The 19,957-nt window shown below is 36.1% G+C and overlaps 1 protein-coding gene and 1 long non-coding RNA gene across 6 annotated transcripts; one reads left to right on the plus strand and one right to left on the minus strand.

Moving 5' to 3' along the window:
- Positions 1–333: 333 nt before the first annotated feature.
- LOC137008227 (uncharacterized) lies at positions 334–7,870 on the plus strand. 5 transcript variants are annotated; one of them, XR_010892773.1, is made up of 8 exons: positions 334–1,383; positions 1,764–1,836; positions 1,971–2,122; positions 5,980–6,288; positions 6,417–6,474; positions 6,572–6,650; positions 6,861–6,913; positions 7,040–7,870. It is a non-coding gene; the product is annotated as an uncharacterized lncRNA (long non-coding RNA). The 5 variants fall into 5 exon arrangements; XR_010892774.1 differs by having other exon boundaries at positions 5,980–6,033; positions 6,124–6,474; XR_010892776.1 differs by having other exon boundaries at positions 1,764–1,858; positions 5,980–6,474.
- Positions 7,871–8,703: 833 nt separating this feature from the next.
- Positions 8,704–19,029, minus strand: si:ch211-214e3.5 (zinc finger protein 518A). The gene is made up of 2 exons (XM_067369893.1): positions 18,233–19,029; positions 8,704–15,623 (listed from the first exon to the last, which is right to left on the minus strand). The coding sequence occupies exon 2, from the start codon at positions 15,603–15,605 to the stop codon at positions 11,169–11,171; it is 4,437 nt and encodes a 1,478-aa protein (XP_067225994.1). The 5' UTR covers positions 15,606–15,623; positions 18,233–19,029; the 3' UTR covers positions 8,704–11,168.
- Positions 19,030–19,957: the final 928 nt, after the last annotated feature.

Here is a 19,957-nt window from a genome sequence, read left to right on the forward strand (position 1 = left end):
TTTTTTTAATCATTTATAATATAAATAATAGTTTTACTTTTAACATTATGCTGAAAAGCTTTTATTAGGTGGTGTAATGGCAGGTTCCCATTGTGACAACTTGGTCCTCGTGTTGAATTTGATTACACAATCAAACAAATTGACATACAAATTTTTAGTTTAGGGATGAGTTACTAATATGTAGTTGTTAAAAGGATAGTTCACCAAAAAAATGAAAATTCTGCAATCATTTACTCCCCCTCAACCTGTAATCAAAGGAAGATATTTGGAAGAATGTTTGTAACCAAGCAGATCTCGCCCCCCATTGACTACCATACACTCTTAGAAGAGGTCGAACCTTTGGAGTTCAATAAAGAACTTTACAGTGCAAATATGAACTTCTAACTATCAAAAAGGTTCAAAGTTGAACTTACAGGTAAAATGGTTATTTGGAAGTTCTTTTTAGAACCTTTGTTGTGGTAACAGGGTTCATATTAGAACCTGTGTGTAGTTAAGGTTCGTTTATGAACCTTTTCTAATATGATTGGAGTGTACAGTCGATACAGTGTTTCATCTGTACCCCGGACCTCCCCGCACATTTCTATAAATTGCATCATAACATTGAAAGACACCATGTTTTTTGTCCATTTTTAAAGCATAAACTAAGAAGACCAAGAATAAAAATTCAGTTTTACATTCATAAATGGACAAGAAGCTGTTCAATGTTAAATGGAGAGGTGACGTGAAATTCTTAGCCCTAAAAATAGACTGTGTTCAATATCTTCCGCTTAGACAACCGTATAAATATTCCCCAATTGAAAAGGACACTATGCAGTTTTAGAGCAAAAATCATGAGTAAAGTGTGATGCACAGGCAATTTATTTTATGTTTCATCTCTCCTTCTGTTCCAACTTTATCTACTTTGTTATTAGCTCATGTTTTAGAAAACATTTCATAATTGTATTGTGTAAGGTTTCATCAGGAAGATTATTTTTTTCTTTATTTAGTTTATTATTATTATCATCATTACTACTACTACTACTACTACTATTGCTTTTACTACAGCTGTTGTTAATCATTTATGTGCTGAGATTGCTTGTGCCTAAATGTTTTTACAAAATAAGAATACTGACAAATAACTAGCAATTCAAAAGTACATTATTTTCACTCAAAGTAAACGAGATTATTAATATTGTTTCGTTTTTAAGCATGAATAAGCAAATCCTTGAAAATGCTTTAAATGTTTTCTGTATCTGGGCTTTGGTACGCAACGCAATGCACTGAATCTCCACAAGTCTCTCTCGCGCAATGATGTCAGTGGTCACGTGGAAAAAACCGTTACAAATTTTGAAGCGGCAGCAGCGGGACCGAGTGGGACTGAGCGGAACGACACAAAAATCTGAGGTAAGACAACATAACGTCTCAAATAAACTATTAACTTTTTGAAAAGCTATGAAACACCTATTTAATGTCATAATAACTTTAAGGTGTGTGATAATGAATAAATGACGACGGGCCTAAGCAGACACGTCGTGTTAATGCGGCCACAATATTGTCAATTTAACGGCCTGGAGAAATAATTCCGGGTGTACCACTTACTACACCTTTTCCACATGTACTATTTCAAGATATTTTGCCGTTTTTTATCCTTACTGTGTGTGCGCGTGTGTTTGCGCACACACACAGAGAGAGAGAGAGAGAATTTAGTAAAAAATGAAAAGTTTATTTTTATTCATATTTTATAACGCATTGTTTTCTAAATTGCAATATTTCTCTGCATATAGAGGCAAGAATGAGCTCAGAGCTGATTCACTGGAAAATCCATGTGGCTGACTGGTTGATGGCAACAGTTTCCAGGTGATCATCCCTACATTTCAAGGTTTATCTCACAAAAATGCACACTCTGTTTAACTTCCCTATTGCAGCAAAACAGACATTTTCACAGTTAAGCAGATATGACATTCTACTATTGAATCCTGTTGTTTTAACAGACAATGGAATTGATGCAGACACTTGAATGAACCTAACTGAAAACTATGATACCTAAAATATTCCCTAAATTGAAGGATCAAGTTAAATTCATAAGATTAGAAGAAAACCTAAAGACTGAGATGCCTACCAAGACCACAAACACCATTCATGTGTAAGTTTATTACATCTACTCTTAAAGTTTTAAAAAAGTATGTGGACACCTCTATTAATTATTATTAACATTTTTTAATTACTTAATAGGTTGTACTGAAGAATTCAGTGACTAGCATTTTCTCACATGTATGTATTTAGTTGACACTGTTATCCAAAACAACTTACATTGCTTTAAACTTATATTGCATTCCCGTTTTGGAATGGGATGCCCATCAACTTGTATAGGTGTGATGGTTAGGTTTCCACATACTTTTAGCTAAACTATATTGCTATCATTACAAATTACTGAGCTGTTAGTAGTACCATTATAACATGCACCTCTCTGCAGTTTTTTGTTTCTGTAGGACTTGATTTGGTATTTCACATGGATCAATCTCAACACAACGTATTGCTCAAACAGGGTGACCAGAAATTTATCAGCTACCCCACTAGCAATACAAAAAAACTTAAGGAGAGTGGAGATTTTTTTTCTTTATAAAATGTATTTATTACTTTTTTTTTTTTATCACAAAGCAAATGGAGTTAAAAAATAATCTGTTTGATCAGATGTGCACATATATATGTTAATTCCCACAGTGAAGTACAGGTAAGTGCATAATTTTAAAGAAAGATGGAGGGTAAAATTGCCTCTCTTTAATTTCAGGTAAAGCAAGCAAACAATACAACAAGGTTAGTTTAGCCCTGGTTACCAAAAACCAGTCTTAAGTGACAAGACTGGAAGAGTGTATTTAAGAACGTGTCAAAGAGCCCTGCATTATAACATAGCCCAGCCTTTTATAGTATTTTAAATAATATTATTTTTAAAGGAGTCATGGTGTCACGGACAGAAGGAGACAACGTAATACAGTTCACAAAGGTTTATTATTGCAGGTGGCAGAGATGGGGAGAATAAACAGGTTAGTAGATTGAATGATGACAGGTTGAATGAAATCAGCTGGATGATAACAGTCTCTTTGTATTTGTAGATGATGGTGAGCGGATTGGTCTGGACTGAAGACAAAGGATGATGAAGGTGAGGGATCTCAATTATGAGACGAACAGGTAAGGAACCAGGTAAGTGACACATGGCATGAGATGCTTAAAAACTAATTCAAGAAAGATCACATTTGGCTGGTATTGAAAGACTAAATTAAATTCGTAGCAGGTTTAGCAAAGTAAGGAAATGGGTTATTTTACCAAGGGTCCAAGGACTTGTGACACTAAAAATATGGCAAGTATTGTAGATGTAAGTATGCCAAATGAAATAACACCTTTTCACTTACATAGCTAATATATATAAACTGAAGGGCTCTTTGACATGTTCTTACATACACTCTTCCAGTCTTGTCTCTTAAGAACTGTGCCCGGTTGCATAAAGCACCTTAAAGGGTTAGTTCATTTATTACTGACCCTCATGCCGTTCTACACCTGTAACACCTTCATTAATCTTCGAAATGCAAATTAAGATATTTTAGTTGAAATCCGATGGCTTCATAGCCAGCAATGACATTTCCTCTCTCAAGATCCATTAATGTACTAAAAACACATTTAAATCAGTTCATGTGAGTACAGTGGTTCAATATTAATATTATAAAGTGACGAGAATATTTTTGGTGTGCCAAAAAAAACTAAATAACAACTTATTTAGTGATGGCCAAATTCAAAACACTGCTGCAGGAAGCTGGTGTAGTATTTTTGGCACAGAAATACAGTACTCCGTCATTCGTCCAACTCGTGTTTTGAAACTTTGGCCATGTTTAGCATGAGAATCCAACCCTTTAACAGTGTAAATAAGTCAGAATATAGCATTATACCCCCTTTAAGCTTCAGAGCGTTATGAATCAGCGTGTCGAATCATGATTCGGATTGCGCGTCAAACCACCAAACTGCTGAAATCATGTGACTTTGGCGCTCCGAACTGCTGATTCGACACACTCATCATCACTATTTAAGTCCTTATTTTGTTTTTCTGGCACACCAAAAATATTCTCGTGGCTTTATAATATTAATATTGAACCACTGTACTCACATGAACTGATTTAAATATGTTTTTAGTACATTAATGGATCTTGAGAGAGGAAGTGTCATTGCTGGCTATGCAGGCCTCACTGAGCCATCGGATTTCAACAAAATATCTTAAATTAGTCCACTTTCAAATAAAATTTTCCTGATAATTTACTCACCCCCATGTCATCCAAGATGTTCATGTCTTTCTTTCAGTCGAAAAGAAATTAAGGTTTTTGATGAAAACATTCCAGGATTTTTCTCCTTATAGTGGACTTAGGTGGACCCCAAACGGTTGTGGGTCAAAATTAATTAGTTTCAGTGCAGCTTCAAAGAGCTTTAAATGATACCAGATGAGGAATAAGGGTCTTATCTAGCAAAAAGATTGGTCATTTTCTAAAAAAAATCAAATGTATATGCTTTTTTATAAACAAATGATCTCCTTCAAGTGGTTCCGGCAAAACCGCACTTCCGTATTCTTCAAAAAGCTTATGCTGTATGTCCTACGCCTTCCCTATTCTACTTACGGAAAAAACGGAACTGGTGCTGCATTCGTTCCATAAGTTGAATAGGGAAGGCGAAGGACGTATAGGGTATGCTGTTTGAAGAATACGGAAGTGGCAGAACCACTTGAAGGAGATCATTTGTTTATATAAAAGCATATACATTTTAAAAACAAATTAGAAAATGACCGATCGTTTCGCTAGATAAGACCCTTATTCCTCATCTGGTATCATTTAAAGCTCTTTGAAGCTGCACTGAAACTGTAATTTTGACCTTCAACCATTTGGGGTCCAGTGAAGTCCACTATAAGGAGAATAATCCTGGAATGTTTTCATCAAAAACCTTCATGTCTTTTCAACTGAAGAAAGAAATACATGAACATCTTGGATGACATGGAGGAGAGTAAATTATCAGGAAAATTTAAATGGAAAGTGAACTAATACTGTAAGGTGTGATTTCTCCTTAACTAAGGGAATGACTTAAGGGTGTTGTATAATACCTGTTTTCTTAGGTAAAAGAAACCGTTAAGTGTTTCACGACAGCAATCCAGGTTTTGCCATTATAAAATTCTGCTGTTGCCATGGACACGTTATTTGTTAATACTAAAATTGGGATTTCTGCCGTCATTCACTCACACTCATGTCATTGCAAACCCATAAGACATTCATTCATCTTTGGATAACAAATAAAGATATTTTTAATATTCTCTCATCATTTATGTCCATTCATTGAAAGACTGAATAAGGCTGTTTTGGAAGCTTGAATGTGCGCGCAAACACAAGAACCAATGAGATTTGTTCTTGCACGTGATGCACACATTTCCGCATCCGTTGACCATAAGAGATATAAATACGTATGTAATTCCATCAATGTTTATGTGAATAAACACCTAAATTACAATTTGTTCATCATATAAAGCAGTCGATCGTGTCTTGTTAGAATACTTGGATTGAACCTGCTCACTCCTTGTAACACTTGGGGAAAAAGGTGAAGTTTTCCAAACCTTATGTTATACTTAGGGAAATGACAGTTAAGGGGCTTTATGCAACACATCGTTTTTAAAAGGATTACTTAAGGGATATTCTTAGGGTTTATGATGTTTCGCCTAAAGAAACCCTTAAGTAACACTTAAGGGTGTTGCAGAAAATAACCGTTAAGTTTAAGGGAAACATAAGGGCGATCTTATGGGAAAATTACACTTAAGGTGCTTTATGCAACCGGGCACTGGTATTTTGTAACAATGGCTGAGCACACCTTGTTGAATTGTTCGCTTGTTGGAGACCTGGAAATATAGAGAACTGTTTTTACTCTCCACCATTCTCTAAAATTACACACTTGCTTAATAATATATTTCTTTTGTTTTTTTAGATGGACAATCTGTCTGACCAAGATGTGTATCAAAAGAGGTCAAGGGCAGTTGGGGTAAGTGTCCCAGACAGAATCAACTTAAGTTTTTTAAGAATAGCAGACATATTTTTGTGGGTAGATTTATTCAGGAGAAGATGATTACAGCATTGGGATCCACTTGGATAAAATGAAAACCAAATGCTTGGAGATCACCAAATCCTTTTAGAGGACTAAATGACACGGACAAAGAGTGAGAGGACAGACTATATGAAACATCACTCCACAAAGGAAATATTATCATTATATCCAGCCCTTAATGTCCCCTCAGTTGTGAGTAAAATTGTGTTTCAAATTGTGACTTAAAAGCAAATAATAATGGAAATTATGTATCATTTAATACGTTTATATTGAATACATACATGTTATACTGAATATAACATTATTCTCTTCTTGTTTAGGAACCACGTACACCCAACCCTGTGCTGTATATACTGTAAATGGTGCCTTGTGTAACAGGTATACAAAGTATACTAGTAAATATTGTTATAATTCACACAAAATTGTTCATATACGTTTTATGATACCTGATCTAAAGGTGCGCTTCTCCTTTAAGTGATGCGAGGTCACAGTATGACCTAATTTCCTGTCCTGTCTCCTCCTCTTCCCTTTTGAAATGTGATTCGATGGAAGAGGTAGGTTTCTTTTGTCATCCTGTTAATTTTATTTAATCCTAATGTTAATTATATCTTTTATATCTTTATTTCAACCCAATATGTATATGTAAAGTACTGTTTTATCTATCATTGGGATTATTTTTGATATTTTACATTCTTTGAGATATATTTCTGTCTTTATGTGAGACCAGCACATGGTAATGGAGGCGCACCATATTTGTTTTATAGAGTGTTATAAGGGCCACTCGATCTGAGGCTGCTTATTTGTCTCTGTTAAACAGGTATGTTTTCTATATTATTTTCCTTATGTTCATGTTTTCTTCCGCCCTTTTGAAATGTGATTCGATGGAAGAGAGTGTTATAAGGGCCACTCAGTCTGAGGCTGCTTATTTTTCTCTTTTACTCAGTAAAAAGATCCAGTGAATCGACTGCTTGCTGTCCCGTGTCTGTTTCTGCATCCACACAACGTAACAACGCAGACCAAGTTTTAATACCCGGTGTCGCTGGCCGCACATCACGCTGGGCATAAGCGAGCCGCACGGGTTACACTTGGATGCAGTCTGTTTTAGAAATAATGATGCAAGGGGAGAAGGTCTGTGAAGTAGACGATATGACCAGGTCATATGACCATGTTATTCTAATGACAATGTACTTCATCTTCAACCTTGAATATGCTTCAAAGCCGAGAAACACTCTAACATTATTTGAAAAATAAAAATGTCCTGTTTAATGTCCTGTTTAAACATTATCTTAAAAATTATATATAAATGAAAAATTTAATAATATAAAAATGATAGATATTCAGCTACATTCTGTTAAAAGTTGATGGAAATGTATAGATTAATGAATGAATTAATTTATTTATTTGATTGTTTATTTATTTATTTATTTGAATTATAAAAAACAATATTCCTTTTTTCTCTGTCCATTGGTGCCTGTGCTCACATTTTATATTTATGTATTAAACATTTTATAGACAATCATTGTGTTCTGTATTCAGTGTTTTGAAATGGGATTAAGATATAGTTATACAAGTTATATATAAGACATATAGTTAATGTATAATTTATATTATATTTTAATAATTATTATTAATATATGTTATTGCTATCTAAAAGGAAAAGGTTCAAAATGGAACCTTAATGGGGCTTTAATGCACCTTTAAGTGAAGGTTCCAATTAGAACCTTTTTAAAAAGGTTCAAAAATGAACCTTTAAGGTTCCCCCACAGTTGCAATCGCCAGGAACCTCAAAAGGTTCATTTTTGAACCTTTTCTTCTTAGTGTAGTATTTATTTTCCTACTATGGTAGCCACTGAAGGGCGAGATCTGCTTGGTTACAAACATTCTTCCAAATATCTTCCTTTGTGTACTACAGAACAAAGAAATTTATACAGGTTTGGAACAACTTGAGTGTGAGTAAATGATGACAGAATTTTCATTTTTGGGTGAACTATCCCTTTAAGAGAATATGAAAGTGATGAGTGAATTTATAACACTTAAAGACACAATAAAAGTTAATTGTGCAATGTTACAAGCTGCTGTCCATATAGGGAGTGGTTTTGTTACAATACACACAACTCGCAGATTAGCATAGTTATCTTAAATGCTTAATATGTCATGCATCTACAACTTGGTTATATATTTGAAAATTAAGTGAATGATTTATACTATTAGACATCACAGCAAATAATGCTTTGGTAAACATACATTTGCTGTATTTTGAATGAGAAGGCACAAGAGTAAGTGGAGTTGAGAATGTTTCTTACCAGAATAAAGATACTCCTTGTTTGCATCATACTGTTGAATACCAATGAAGTTAAAATTGTGCCAATGTGCTGGTAAAACACCCTCTGAATTATATTATAATGGCAGTACTAAATTACTAACTTAATGTAATACTGCCACCTAGAGGTGAGTGCTTCCTCGCATCTCCATCTTCAAGATTAAGAGTCCCATAAATACCAAAATATAAATAGGCAACCCCAGAGGCAATAAAACAGACAAACATTTTTACAGTCATAAAAAACCCCATCATCTTCAAAGGTATTTACATTTATTAAAGAAGGAACTGCAAGGAGGTAAATACAGTACAATATAGTGTCAACCTGGTGCATCACATTTTAGGCACTTAGCATAAAAAAATAAACTTGTCTCTCAGAATCCAATAAAACCTGTGTGACATGGGCCTTACAACAAAAAGGAAGGACATTTTTGCCTCAAGACAAACATTATTTGGTTGACAAGTGTCTGAGTGAGGAATATATTTTTGCTCATTCATGGCATAACATTACTTGTTTCAAGCTGGGCCATTTGAGCTGAATATTAGCCAACTGTTATGGTTTGCATAAACAATTCCACTACTTCACATGTATAACAGTGATTGTCATGTCACGAAGAGGGTGACGTACATACTGAGTGAATATTGAAAATTAAAACGCTATAAGCCAACAACAGTTCTCATGTGTTAGAAACAGTTAAAAGGACCAAACACAGGAAAGTAAAGCTACAGAGAAATCACTGATTTATCCTGACAACTATAATACACCTAACACTCGCTACTTAAATCAAGGATGGATTATTACCTCTCTGCCATCAAAGCTTCTTTCAAGCACAATGGACAGAAAACGCTTAATATACACAGACAAATGAATACATCTGTCCTTACAATTACAGAGATTTCTCATTGAGAGTTCAGCGTAGCAGATCAGAGCACTTGTGAGGCGTTTATCTAGAATTAAAGAGAAATTCTATAAAAAAAAAAAAAAATTCAAAAATTAGCAGATTGACAGATCAATTCAAAAGCACCATTGAGTACACTGTATCAGTTCTGGTCAGTGTTAACTGAGTTGACAAACAGTAGTTGGATCAAATGTCTAGTAAAGCATTCTTTTAATGTAAAGGATATACTTAATGTTAACAAAAACAGTTGTTCATATGGGACAGAAACCCATATCGAAAAGACTTGATATTGGGGCTATCAATGAGAAAACAGTGTCTCAAAAATAGTTTAAAGGAATTCTCAACTTCAATGGTTTACAAATCAGTTGAAAACAAAAATCAATGTAGTCTAGCGCAAATGAATCGTCAATCTTTGAACTCTGCTAAGCACACAATCTTACAAAAGTGGACTTTAAAATGAAATGAAACAGACCTTGTTAAAACTTTGAGGCAGAATGAGGCACTCAAGTATCACAGAAAATGAAAATACAGTTAGTGTTTGGTTGGCTATTTGAGGTTTGTTGGCTTGCATCTCAATACATCCTGTTTTATCTTTTTTTAGTAAAGCATAATAGTACATTTACAGGTGCATTTCTTCATTTCGAATAAGGGAAAGGACAACAAAAAGCACCAAAGCCATAACTAACAGATGTAGGTTCAGCATATCTTTACAGAGAAAAACATTCCAACTATTATAAAGTCCATTATTGCTACTGAAAGGACACCGGGTCTGATTTGATGTAATGAAGGGAGATGAATGGTACAGGCAAAACATAAAACTGACCCTAAGAAAACAACATGAGAAAAAAATTCAGCGTATTAATGGCAAACCACCTCAAAGGACACACCATTTCAAAAGGATGGTTTCCACAGGAACCAGTTGGGCTTGTTTTTAGGCAATATTCTAAAATAATACTTAATGGAATAGTTCATCCCAAAATGAAAATAGCCATTTGCTCACCCTTGTGTTGCTCCAAAGCTGTATGATGTTTTCTTCTGTGGAACATTCTGAAGAATGTTTTTTTTTTTTTTTTTTTTTTTTTTTTTTTTTTTCAGTTTTTGCCCATGCAGTGAAAACCAATGGGGTACAAAACAACATTAAACTACACTGATTTTCATTGTATGAACAAAATAACAAAAGAAATGTCCACAGAACAAAAAGACATAAAGGTTTGGAATGACACGAGGATGAATAAATTTTAATTTTTGGGTGAACCCTCTCTTTAAATTTGCAGATCAATGCATTTTGAACTTTTCATAATATCTAAGCCCCAAAGAACATTAATGTGAAATATGGTTCAGTGATGTAGGTATGACATATGTAGACAATTTAAACTGTACTTAAATGGTACATAATGTTTAAATCTACAAACACAGCTTCAGAATGAAAGATAATTACCTCTTTATCAACTGGACCATTCACTCATTCAAAGACTATGGAATTACCTGAGAAATTGGTTCAATTGTCTGCATTAAAAAAGGTCTATAAGAGACAGCACCATCTTATACCAGTGATCTTCTTGCTTGCACCATAAACATACAGTGTGTCCAGTTTTCACAGTTCCATTCTGTACATACTCAAGGGTTTCGACTTAAATATACAAGGGTGAAAATTATTTACATACAAACTTGTTTCAGGTACCAAACTCTTCTCTATAACACTATACCCTTTAAAAGCTTCTGGAGAAAAATCTATGGAAAAATAATATCAACAGGTTAACTGTATCTTACTGTACTATTAAAAAAAGATTACAAAAAAATCTGTTTTCTACAATGAAGGATGGCATTTGGCCCAATCCAGGGGCTCTGTAGTTGCATTAGAACAGCTTATTCCAGTCTCGTGTTGCCTCCATTAGATGCCGTTGACCATGGCCGATCCAGTCCTCTTGGTTGTTGAAAACTCGGCCACAAAACCAGCAACAAAATGTTGACTGCTGCTCTGAACCAGCGGATGAGGACCTCACCACCTCATACTTGTTTCTGCTAGTCTTTTTTAACTTTAGTTTCAGTATGAATCTCTCTTGAACAGTGCCTCCAACTGGCCTTGATCTTTCGCTCCCATTTCCATTGGAAGCATTCTGCTTTGAAAGTGTATTTGGGGACTCAGAGAGGGCTTTAACTGTACTTTGGGACAGTGCCACCTTGAGAACTTCACCTTTGTATTTGTTCACTGACCTCATGATGCTAGCAACTTCAGGAATGTCTGCATCTGGGTGGTTCAGCACAACCACAGGCTGGTTTCGACGGGGACATTTGATTTCTTGAAGTGGACTAAAGGGACAGAGCTTTAGCATTCTCACTGCATCTTTCGCAACAGGCTCCCAAATTGAGGTAGCATCTTTCTCAGCCGACTTGCTTGAGATTCTCCTCGTTTTGGAGGAGCGCTCCAGCATTTCCTCAAACAAAGCCCTTCGGCTCCGTTTCCTTTGGCTTCGTGGACGGATGGGACTGGGAACAAGTGGCAACTTCTGTAATGCTACATCATGATCAGCCCTGCTTTTGATTTGAACATTGGATTGGGGTAGAATATGTTTAAGCTGGGATGCTGGGACGAGTTTATGAGTGAGAGCTTGGGAATTAGTAGAGGTTTTCAGACCTGCCGACACACTGGTTAAAGATTTATTTGAAGACATTAACAAGCAAGGTGACTGTAAAGAGCTTGTGGCAAGGTATACTGACTTTTTGGATGTGGTGTATGGAGTGGTGGAGAGAAATCTGGTGCCGTTGGGACCTCTAACGATCTTAAGGAATACCCTGTTTTTGCCAGCCTCATTGACTTGGTTGCCCTGGTTCAAAGCTTTCCCATCTGAATTGTTTAAAAGTATACCTGACTTAGCTGGAGAAATGTATCTAACCAGGTAAGCTTGTCTCCCAGACTGCAAGGGACTGGTTTTATCCGCTGAATTCACAGGCATGGCCAATACAGGACGAGTTGCAAGCACAGTCTTAGAACTTGGACCATTTGACTCGCTACTAACTGGGGTAACAGGGACTGGTCTCTGAACTAAATAACAAGTCTGTGGCACATTGGTCGCCTGTTCTCCGGATGAGGACTTGACAGCACCTGACAAAAGAAGAGATGCTTTAAGAGCTGCAGCATTGACAAAGTAGCGATTTCCACTGCTGCTCGGTGCCATTTGGATAGACGTTTGACCTTTAGTTTCCAGACCTGAACTTTGCGCAGACATGCCAATTCTGCCTCCATTTAAAGTCAGAGCTACTCCCTTTGTCTTGCTGGCCGTCTCAATCCCAGGCTTCACATAGGACACATTAATGTTGGGAGAACTGGACTTAGTAATCAGCTTGAACCCAGCCCCACTTTTCAGCTGAACTGGCACAGCATATGGAGTGTCTGTAGTTTGTAGGAACATCTGCTGTTTTCCTTCAGGTGTTTGCAAAATCCGAAGTGTGGTTTTGGTCGGCCTAACAGTTTCTTGTCCTGTAGCTGAAGTCCTCATTCTTTCTTTCTCAAGCTGCTGGCTGATAATAGCATCTGAGTGCTTTTCAAGTATCTTGCCCAAAACAGCTGCACTAGTCAAGTTTGCCGCTGTGTTTTCGCTTGCAAATGTGATGCCTTCTGGTTTCTTCTCTGATGCTGATGAACAAGCCATTTCTACTCCTTTTTCTGGAAGCCCAGGAATGAGTGAATCATCAACAGTAGCTATGCACTCATCTACCTCGATATCGCTATCCGATACTCGCTCTAATGCTCTCTCTCCACTTTCAGAGAGCGGATCACTCTCATTAGCCACTGCCTTGCTGTCTTCTTCAGCCGGAAGAGGAGGCGATGCCGGCAGAGTTAAGCTCCAGTCACCAAAATCCTCCTCGCACTCTTCTTCCTCCAGCCCCTCCAGTGAGTCTTCCTCAGGCTGCAATGAATCAGGAGAGCTCCCAAAGGAATCTTTAGAATAATTGTGGAAACTAAAGACCTCTTGACTTGGGGAATTGAGTAAGTTATTTTCAACCTCTGTGTTACAATCTTTGGCATCAGGTGATGCACCTTTACTAGTTTCATTTTCTGAGTTTGCCTCAGTTGTTTTGTTTTTAGTTACTTCAGAGAACTTTACAACTACACTGTCTGAAGCTTTAGCCTGACTTGAGTCAGAAGGAGCATTTGGGTAAAACTGAGAGCTCTCTCCAACTTTTGCGTTAGAGTTCTTAATGTCAGTCATCTCACAAAAAGATGTCTCAACTTTGTCAGAATCCTGCCCTTCTGCAGCCACTGAACTGAATCGAGGTTCCTGGATAAGAGATTCTTCTGACAGCACAGAAAATGTTGCATCTGCAGTTGGAAGCTTAGCTTCCAGGATATCAACGTGTGTGAACTTGTCATCTACAGACATTTCAGGGTCAGATTTTGAATCGGAAGAGTCACAGGAAGGATGTGTGGTTGCATCACCAGGTGACTGTAATCCTGAATGTTGATCCATAACTGTAGCTAATGCTGTAGCCTCATATGCAGATGAGTCTACTTGAGCAATTTGCAAATTAGAGAGTGTGCTCTCAGAATAAGCAGAGGGAAGCTCTGATTTTGAAACATGAGGTGAGGCGGCTGGATTTGCTGTCTGGATATTATCAATGTAGCTTTTTTCACTTGAACAGAGGAAAGACCCCTCATGAAGATGAGGCGATGACCTCCCATTCGATTGGCGGCTCTGACTCAGGGAAAGCGCAGCATCTTTTGATGCTGAAGACAGTACTTTAACACCATGTGAGACTTCTGTATCCTCATTTGTAACCTGCTTTGCCTTGCTTGCAATCATAAAGCTAACTTTGTGCTCATCTGTCAGGGGGAGATGGTTGCCAATGTGATTTTCAACTTCTGGTGACTCTTCTTTTATTGAAGATGGCTCATTTGATTCTCCAGACTCTAAACTGAGGAGAGATCCTATGATTGGTGAGGATGAAGAGCAGGGGCTGCTGGTTGTTTTATCTTCATCTTCACCGAGGTGTGAATCAGAAAGCTCATTTTCAGTGGAGTCTTCTGGTTTTGTCGGTATGACTTTTAGAACTAAATGTTTTTTACCATCTACTATCTTAAAGCCCATGACTTTAGTGGTACAGTTTGGTGGAATAGATATCTTATTTTTCACCATAAGAACAGTCAGTCCATTGCTGTTGGTTGAATTCAGAAGTCCTGGACTTCCTGGACTAATCTCATGCTCTTGTAACTTTGGTTGTGGGGTTGTTGACGGAATAAGGTGCAAAGTTTGTGGCTCGCTTTGTACGGGAGACTTTGTCCATTTATTATTTTCTTTTTTAACCCCAACAGCTCTTTCAAGAAACTGCTGGGTCTCCTCCAAGGTTTTTTCAGGATTAAACAACCTGCCGTTATGATCGAGCAGACCTACACCAGGGAGTGAGTTAAGTTTTGACATCCACTGCGGTTCTCTAGATCCTCCAACAGGAGGAGACTTCTTAAGCAGGATTTTTAGTCCAGGTGAATTGATTCCAGAACTGTCCTCATTTGCTCTCCTCTTGTTCATCTCCTCACCATGAGCCACTGTAAGATGTTTGTTCAGGTACTCTTTGCGAGCTGCGCTATATCCACAAATCTGACAAGAGAAAGGAAAAGTCCCAGAATGCACCAAGGTATGCTTCTGAAGCTCTCCTTGCGTGGGGCTGCCATGCGGACATTTCACACATTTGTGATTACGTTCGTTGTGATGATGGGTGTGCTGAACAAAGGTTCCTGCATCTCTGGTGGAGAACTCACACTTTTTACAGCGAAACTGTCCATTACGGCTGTGGCAGTTGGTAAAGTGCCTGGTGAGCAAAAGAAGTGAATACTGCACCCCATCGTTGCAAATCTCGCACGTGACCAAAGTGTTTCGATGTCCGATGCGATGTCGCTGAAGAGATGAGAATTCATTGGTGACAAACGAGCACAGATCACAAGGATAAGTTGGAAGGGTTCCCTTGTGAGATCCTTGAAAATGTTTCAGCAAGTCGTTAGGGCTGTAAGTGGTGTCGTCTTTGCATTCAGAGCAACAAAAACTCAGTATTTTTCCAGAGAAGATTGCACCCTGCTGCATCTTACATGGAGTCTTTCCAGAAGATTTGCTGTGAAGATTATCAGTGACTGACTCCTCAGGGGGTGTTTCATCTTGGTCACAATGCTCGTTGCAAGAGGCTGTCTCTGGAAGCTGATGTGCCAACTCAAGAGGCAAAGTGTGGTCCAGTAAGGTATCATCATCCTGGCTCTGGTCATGGCTTTCAGGGGGATCATCTGATGCTGTCAGGTCAACCTCCATGCTTTAGAATAAAGGCTCCTACAATATTTGAAACAAAAACAAACAAACATTATTATATTGTAATATGTGAATAACACTACTGCACAGTTAATGTATTACAGCATTTAAGGAAAAAGACCTCTATTAAATACATTTTATAAGAGCTACTATGCTTTAATTTGCACTTTAAAAAACATATGCAACATGTTGAGTATATAAGTATTACACAAATTAATTTAAACAATTTTTTCACAAAATGACTTACGTTACTATAGACTACATATTTTCTCCAGCTCAGTCTACAATACTAGTATTTGTTTAAAAATTACATGCAACATCTTCTTGCCTTTCATGCTTGTTATCTTAAAGTTTGCTTCAAGAAAGCAGAACAGAAAACATGTTAATGCCATTCACCTCAATTGCTTACATCCGGAAAAACTGGATGTCACATTATAGCCCTTTACAGTAAATAATATACTACAGAGTAAGCAGTATGAAAAACTTGTAATTATGAATGTTGCAAAAATGTAATAATTATGAGCCCAAATGGAGTTAGTTGTCATTTTCTGTGCCAATTTTGGAGAATATTCACCAGAATGGATTTAAACATTGTAAAAAAAATAAAATAAAATAAACAAAATAATACTCAGATTTATAATCAACAAAGTATAATCAAATAATCCACACAATATCTGATAAATAAACTGATAAGGGGCATAGGATCTGAAGAATTGTGTGATTATTGGTTGTTCAAATTCTGTAAAAATCAGCAGAGATTTCCATGTGGACCTACACATCACAATTGTTATCTGTTTAAAAGATGTTCAGAACAGCATACTATCATACTACTGCAGCAGTTTATAACGTGTATACAGTGCATGGCATGCAAATTTTCTTTATGTGTAAAATATACGGACGATCCATTACATTTTCCAAAATGAGCAGTACACCATTTGCTGTGCAGAATATAGCACTTCCCATTCATTTGTGGTTCACAAAAGTGATGTAGTGTAGGTCATATAACAACAGCTGCTGTAATACCGTTTAATACACAATACTATCTGAAATGTTTTCTGTGAAGAATTCCAAGTGTCTAACCCTGAGAAATGCAAAATTAACTAAGTACATCGTAGCCTGTTGAAACTTAATAATTTAGAATAATTCTGTCAATATCTATCAAATTTATATATATATATATATATATATATATATATATATATATATATATATATATATATATGATTTTGGGATCCAACAGTTCTACAGCAATTAGTACAATCTGAAATCCGCCATTAACCATTTTAATCTCACTTGTAACATGTGGTCAAAAAAGTTGTTATACACATAGTTGTCAAATATTAAAATGCAGACTGTTTTGATTTCATGGAATCATTTTTACATGACTGGTGTAAATTGTCTTATGACTACAGCAGTTTAATTATAGTTTACACCTCTGAAAAAATAGCATCTGTCAAAGTTAAACAAAGAAAAAAATCAAGCATGTAAAATGTTTCATGATACACAAAGAACTAAGATATGTAAGACACAAAATATTAAAAAAAATCTATTATTAATGTACTTTTAAAATTGTTCTGGCACACATAAACTAGCATCATAATAGATGTAGCAGAAACATTCCAGTGGTCAAGTTTGTGAACAGTGGGAAAATCCAGAGATTTATTTTAAATAAATTCAATTTTAGATTTCAAATCATTGTTACAAAAATGAAAGTAAAATTCAATTTATTCTATTATTATTCCGCTTTTCTGCAGAATATCTTGATAGTTAAATAAATAAATACTATTGGGTCTTACTAAGCAATCTGACTCCCAATAGCTATAACTGTGACCAGCATCACTAACTTCAAAACTTTAGAAAATGCAAGCAGTTTATTTTACTGTGCTATCTATCAAGCTGGAAGAACATTGGTATTAAATGGATTAATGTTAGTATGATAACCTCTCTAAACTATTTTAAAAACAAGATGTGAAGTGATGCATGGAACATTGTTTCATTTCTAGCTTAAACTTCATCTGCATGATCGTAATCTCATCCGCATATCCGACCGTGCACATCTGTAACAGACAGCGTTGATTTTTCTTTACTCATTTTCCACATTTGCTATATTAGCCAAAGTTTCCACCAGAATTTCATTACTTCACAATCTTCCTACAGATGCGCAAACAAACTTTTTAAAAACACAATACAAAACCAGCAACACCCAACAACAAAGCCATGCATCTGCGAATGAATAAAGTTATTTGAATTAAGTTGACATTCACCAACTTTGTGCAACGCGGACACGCACAATGCACAGCCAACTAAAGGAAGTGCCATGTCAATCGACTCAACACGACAATTATGGCCGTGCATTTCTGGATGCAGACCGACTATCCCGCTACTCTCTTAGCGAACGCATCTACAAACGTCGCTCAAAGTAATTCACTCATAAGCCATGTTATTCATCCACATCAACAAAAATAAAGCAACTCGCCCCCACCCACGCTGGATGTAATCAACGATTAAAAACCAAAGAAGTCAACGCAAGAGCGCACTACTCAAAAAAGTCACAGTTGTATTAGAAATTAATGTCACTATGTCTTAATTAAAAGCGCTGTTTCAAATAGACGCTGTTTAGAGAAATTTACCTCTCTTTTCTCTTTAGACTGGCAGGTCGGTGACGGCAGCCATGACAGTTCCATCCGGGTTCCGCTGCCTTCAATGCGCGTGAGGCAGGAACTCAGAGCGGATGAATATGGATTACCTGAAACACTCATTAGGTCGTCTTTACAAACATATATTTCTTTTTAAACCCCAAAGCCAATTCTCTAAATGGAATACAAATTTCCTTTGGTTAATTAAGGAATAGAACGTGTTGTTTTAATTAAAGTCCATGTATTTTTCGGTCTGTTTCAGATGCAGTTGTGTCCATCTATAAAAGTGGCCGTGCATACTGCTGTTTTGTAGACTCCAGGGACGCCATGACTCACTCTAGATCATGGAGCGCCATCTTGACCTACAATATCATTACTCTGATAGAGTTAAAATAGTGTTTACTAGATTATAAATACTGGCGCACTGAGATCCGTAAATATATGTATGAATCATTGTGCTAGTGAGATGATGATGATAATGATAATAATACATTACAACCAGGGTAGTTATCTAACATTTATGAATCAAATGATCATAAAACACGCATATATCAGGGTAAACATAATTTCAATAGTAGACTAAGTAAAATTATTACTTCAATGAATGTTAATTCAAATATTCATAAGGCTTTCACACATACTTTTTGTACACCAAACAAACATTTCCAAGCTGTTGTTTTATTGTAAGTTGTTTATAAGTAAATAAGTACAACAGTGATGTTAATTGAAAAATCAAACATTGTTCTTAGAATGCATCTTCAGGCTTTACAATTCACATTTGAGGAATTAGATATAGCACACTTTTTCATGGTAGTTATGTAACATTTATGTAACAAATGCTCATACAACATATTATTACAAAGAATGTTAATACAATTTCAGTTAGCCTAATACAAGGTTTTTACATTTTTTCTACAATATAAATTAGCCTACATACAAACATGAATTTTTACACAAATCAAAGAAACATTTTCAAGCTGCTGTTGTTGTTTTTATGTAAATAGCTAAATAACAATGACGTGAATTGACAAATCAGACAAACATGGTCATTTTCAGAAAAATACTGCAACTTTTGGCTCCAAAAAGAAGAACTTTATGTAATTTATGCTGTTTGTCATTACAGGCCATAGGTAGGCCAAGAGAGTAAATGATGAAGGATCAGAAAAAATAACTGGGACAAAAATTACTTAAATATTTAAAATGTTACTCTGATATATTTCAGATATATTTTATAATATCCTGTTCTATTCCAGGCATTGAATAAAATGTCTACTATTGTATATTTTTAATATTTTAAATTCAATAAAGTGATCATAAACTATTTGTAAGCTGTATATAATCAGCGATTCATTTACAAAAAAGAAAAGAAAACGTATGTTAATATGCTGAAAAAAAAATATGGTAATGAACCTGCAAATATTGTATTTTAAATGTAGTAAGCGGTAATACTTGTAAGTAATGTTTCTATAAATAGTTTTACAAATTGTCTTGACATGTTCGCAAATCGATCAAGTGTTAGGAACAACAAAAGAGGATGGATGAATGGAGTGTAAATTAAGGTGTGGCATGTATGAAGGTGTGACTTGCCCATTAGAGATCATACAGCCCACTTACTACAAAATTCAGATTTGTGGTATTACTGTATTGAATGTATGTTGTTTGTAGGCCATAATATAAGATCCAGAATGAGGAATGATGACCAAGGAGAAATTTACTAGG

Source organism: Chanodichthys erythropterus, chromosome 19 (genome assembly GCF_024489055.1).
Source record: "Chanodichthys erythropterus isolate Z2021 chromosome 19, ASM2448905v1, whole genome shotgun sequence".
Classification (NCBI taxonomy): domain Eukaryota; kingdom Metazoa; phylum Chordata; class Actinopteri; order Cypriniformes; family Xenocyprididae; genus Chanodichthys; species Chanodichthys erythropterus.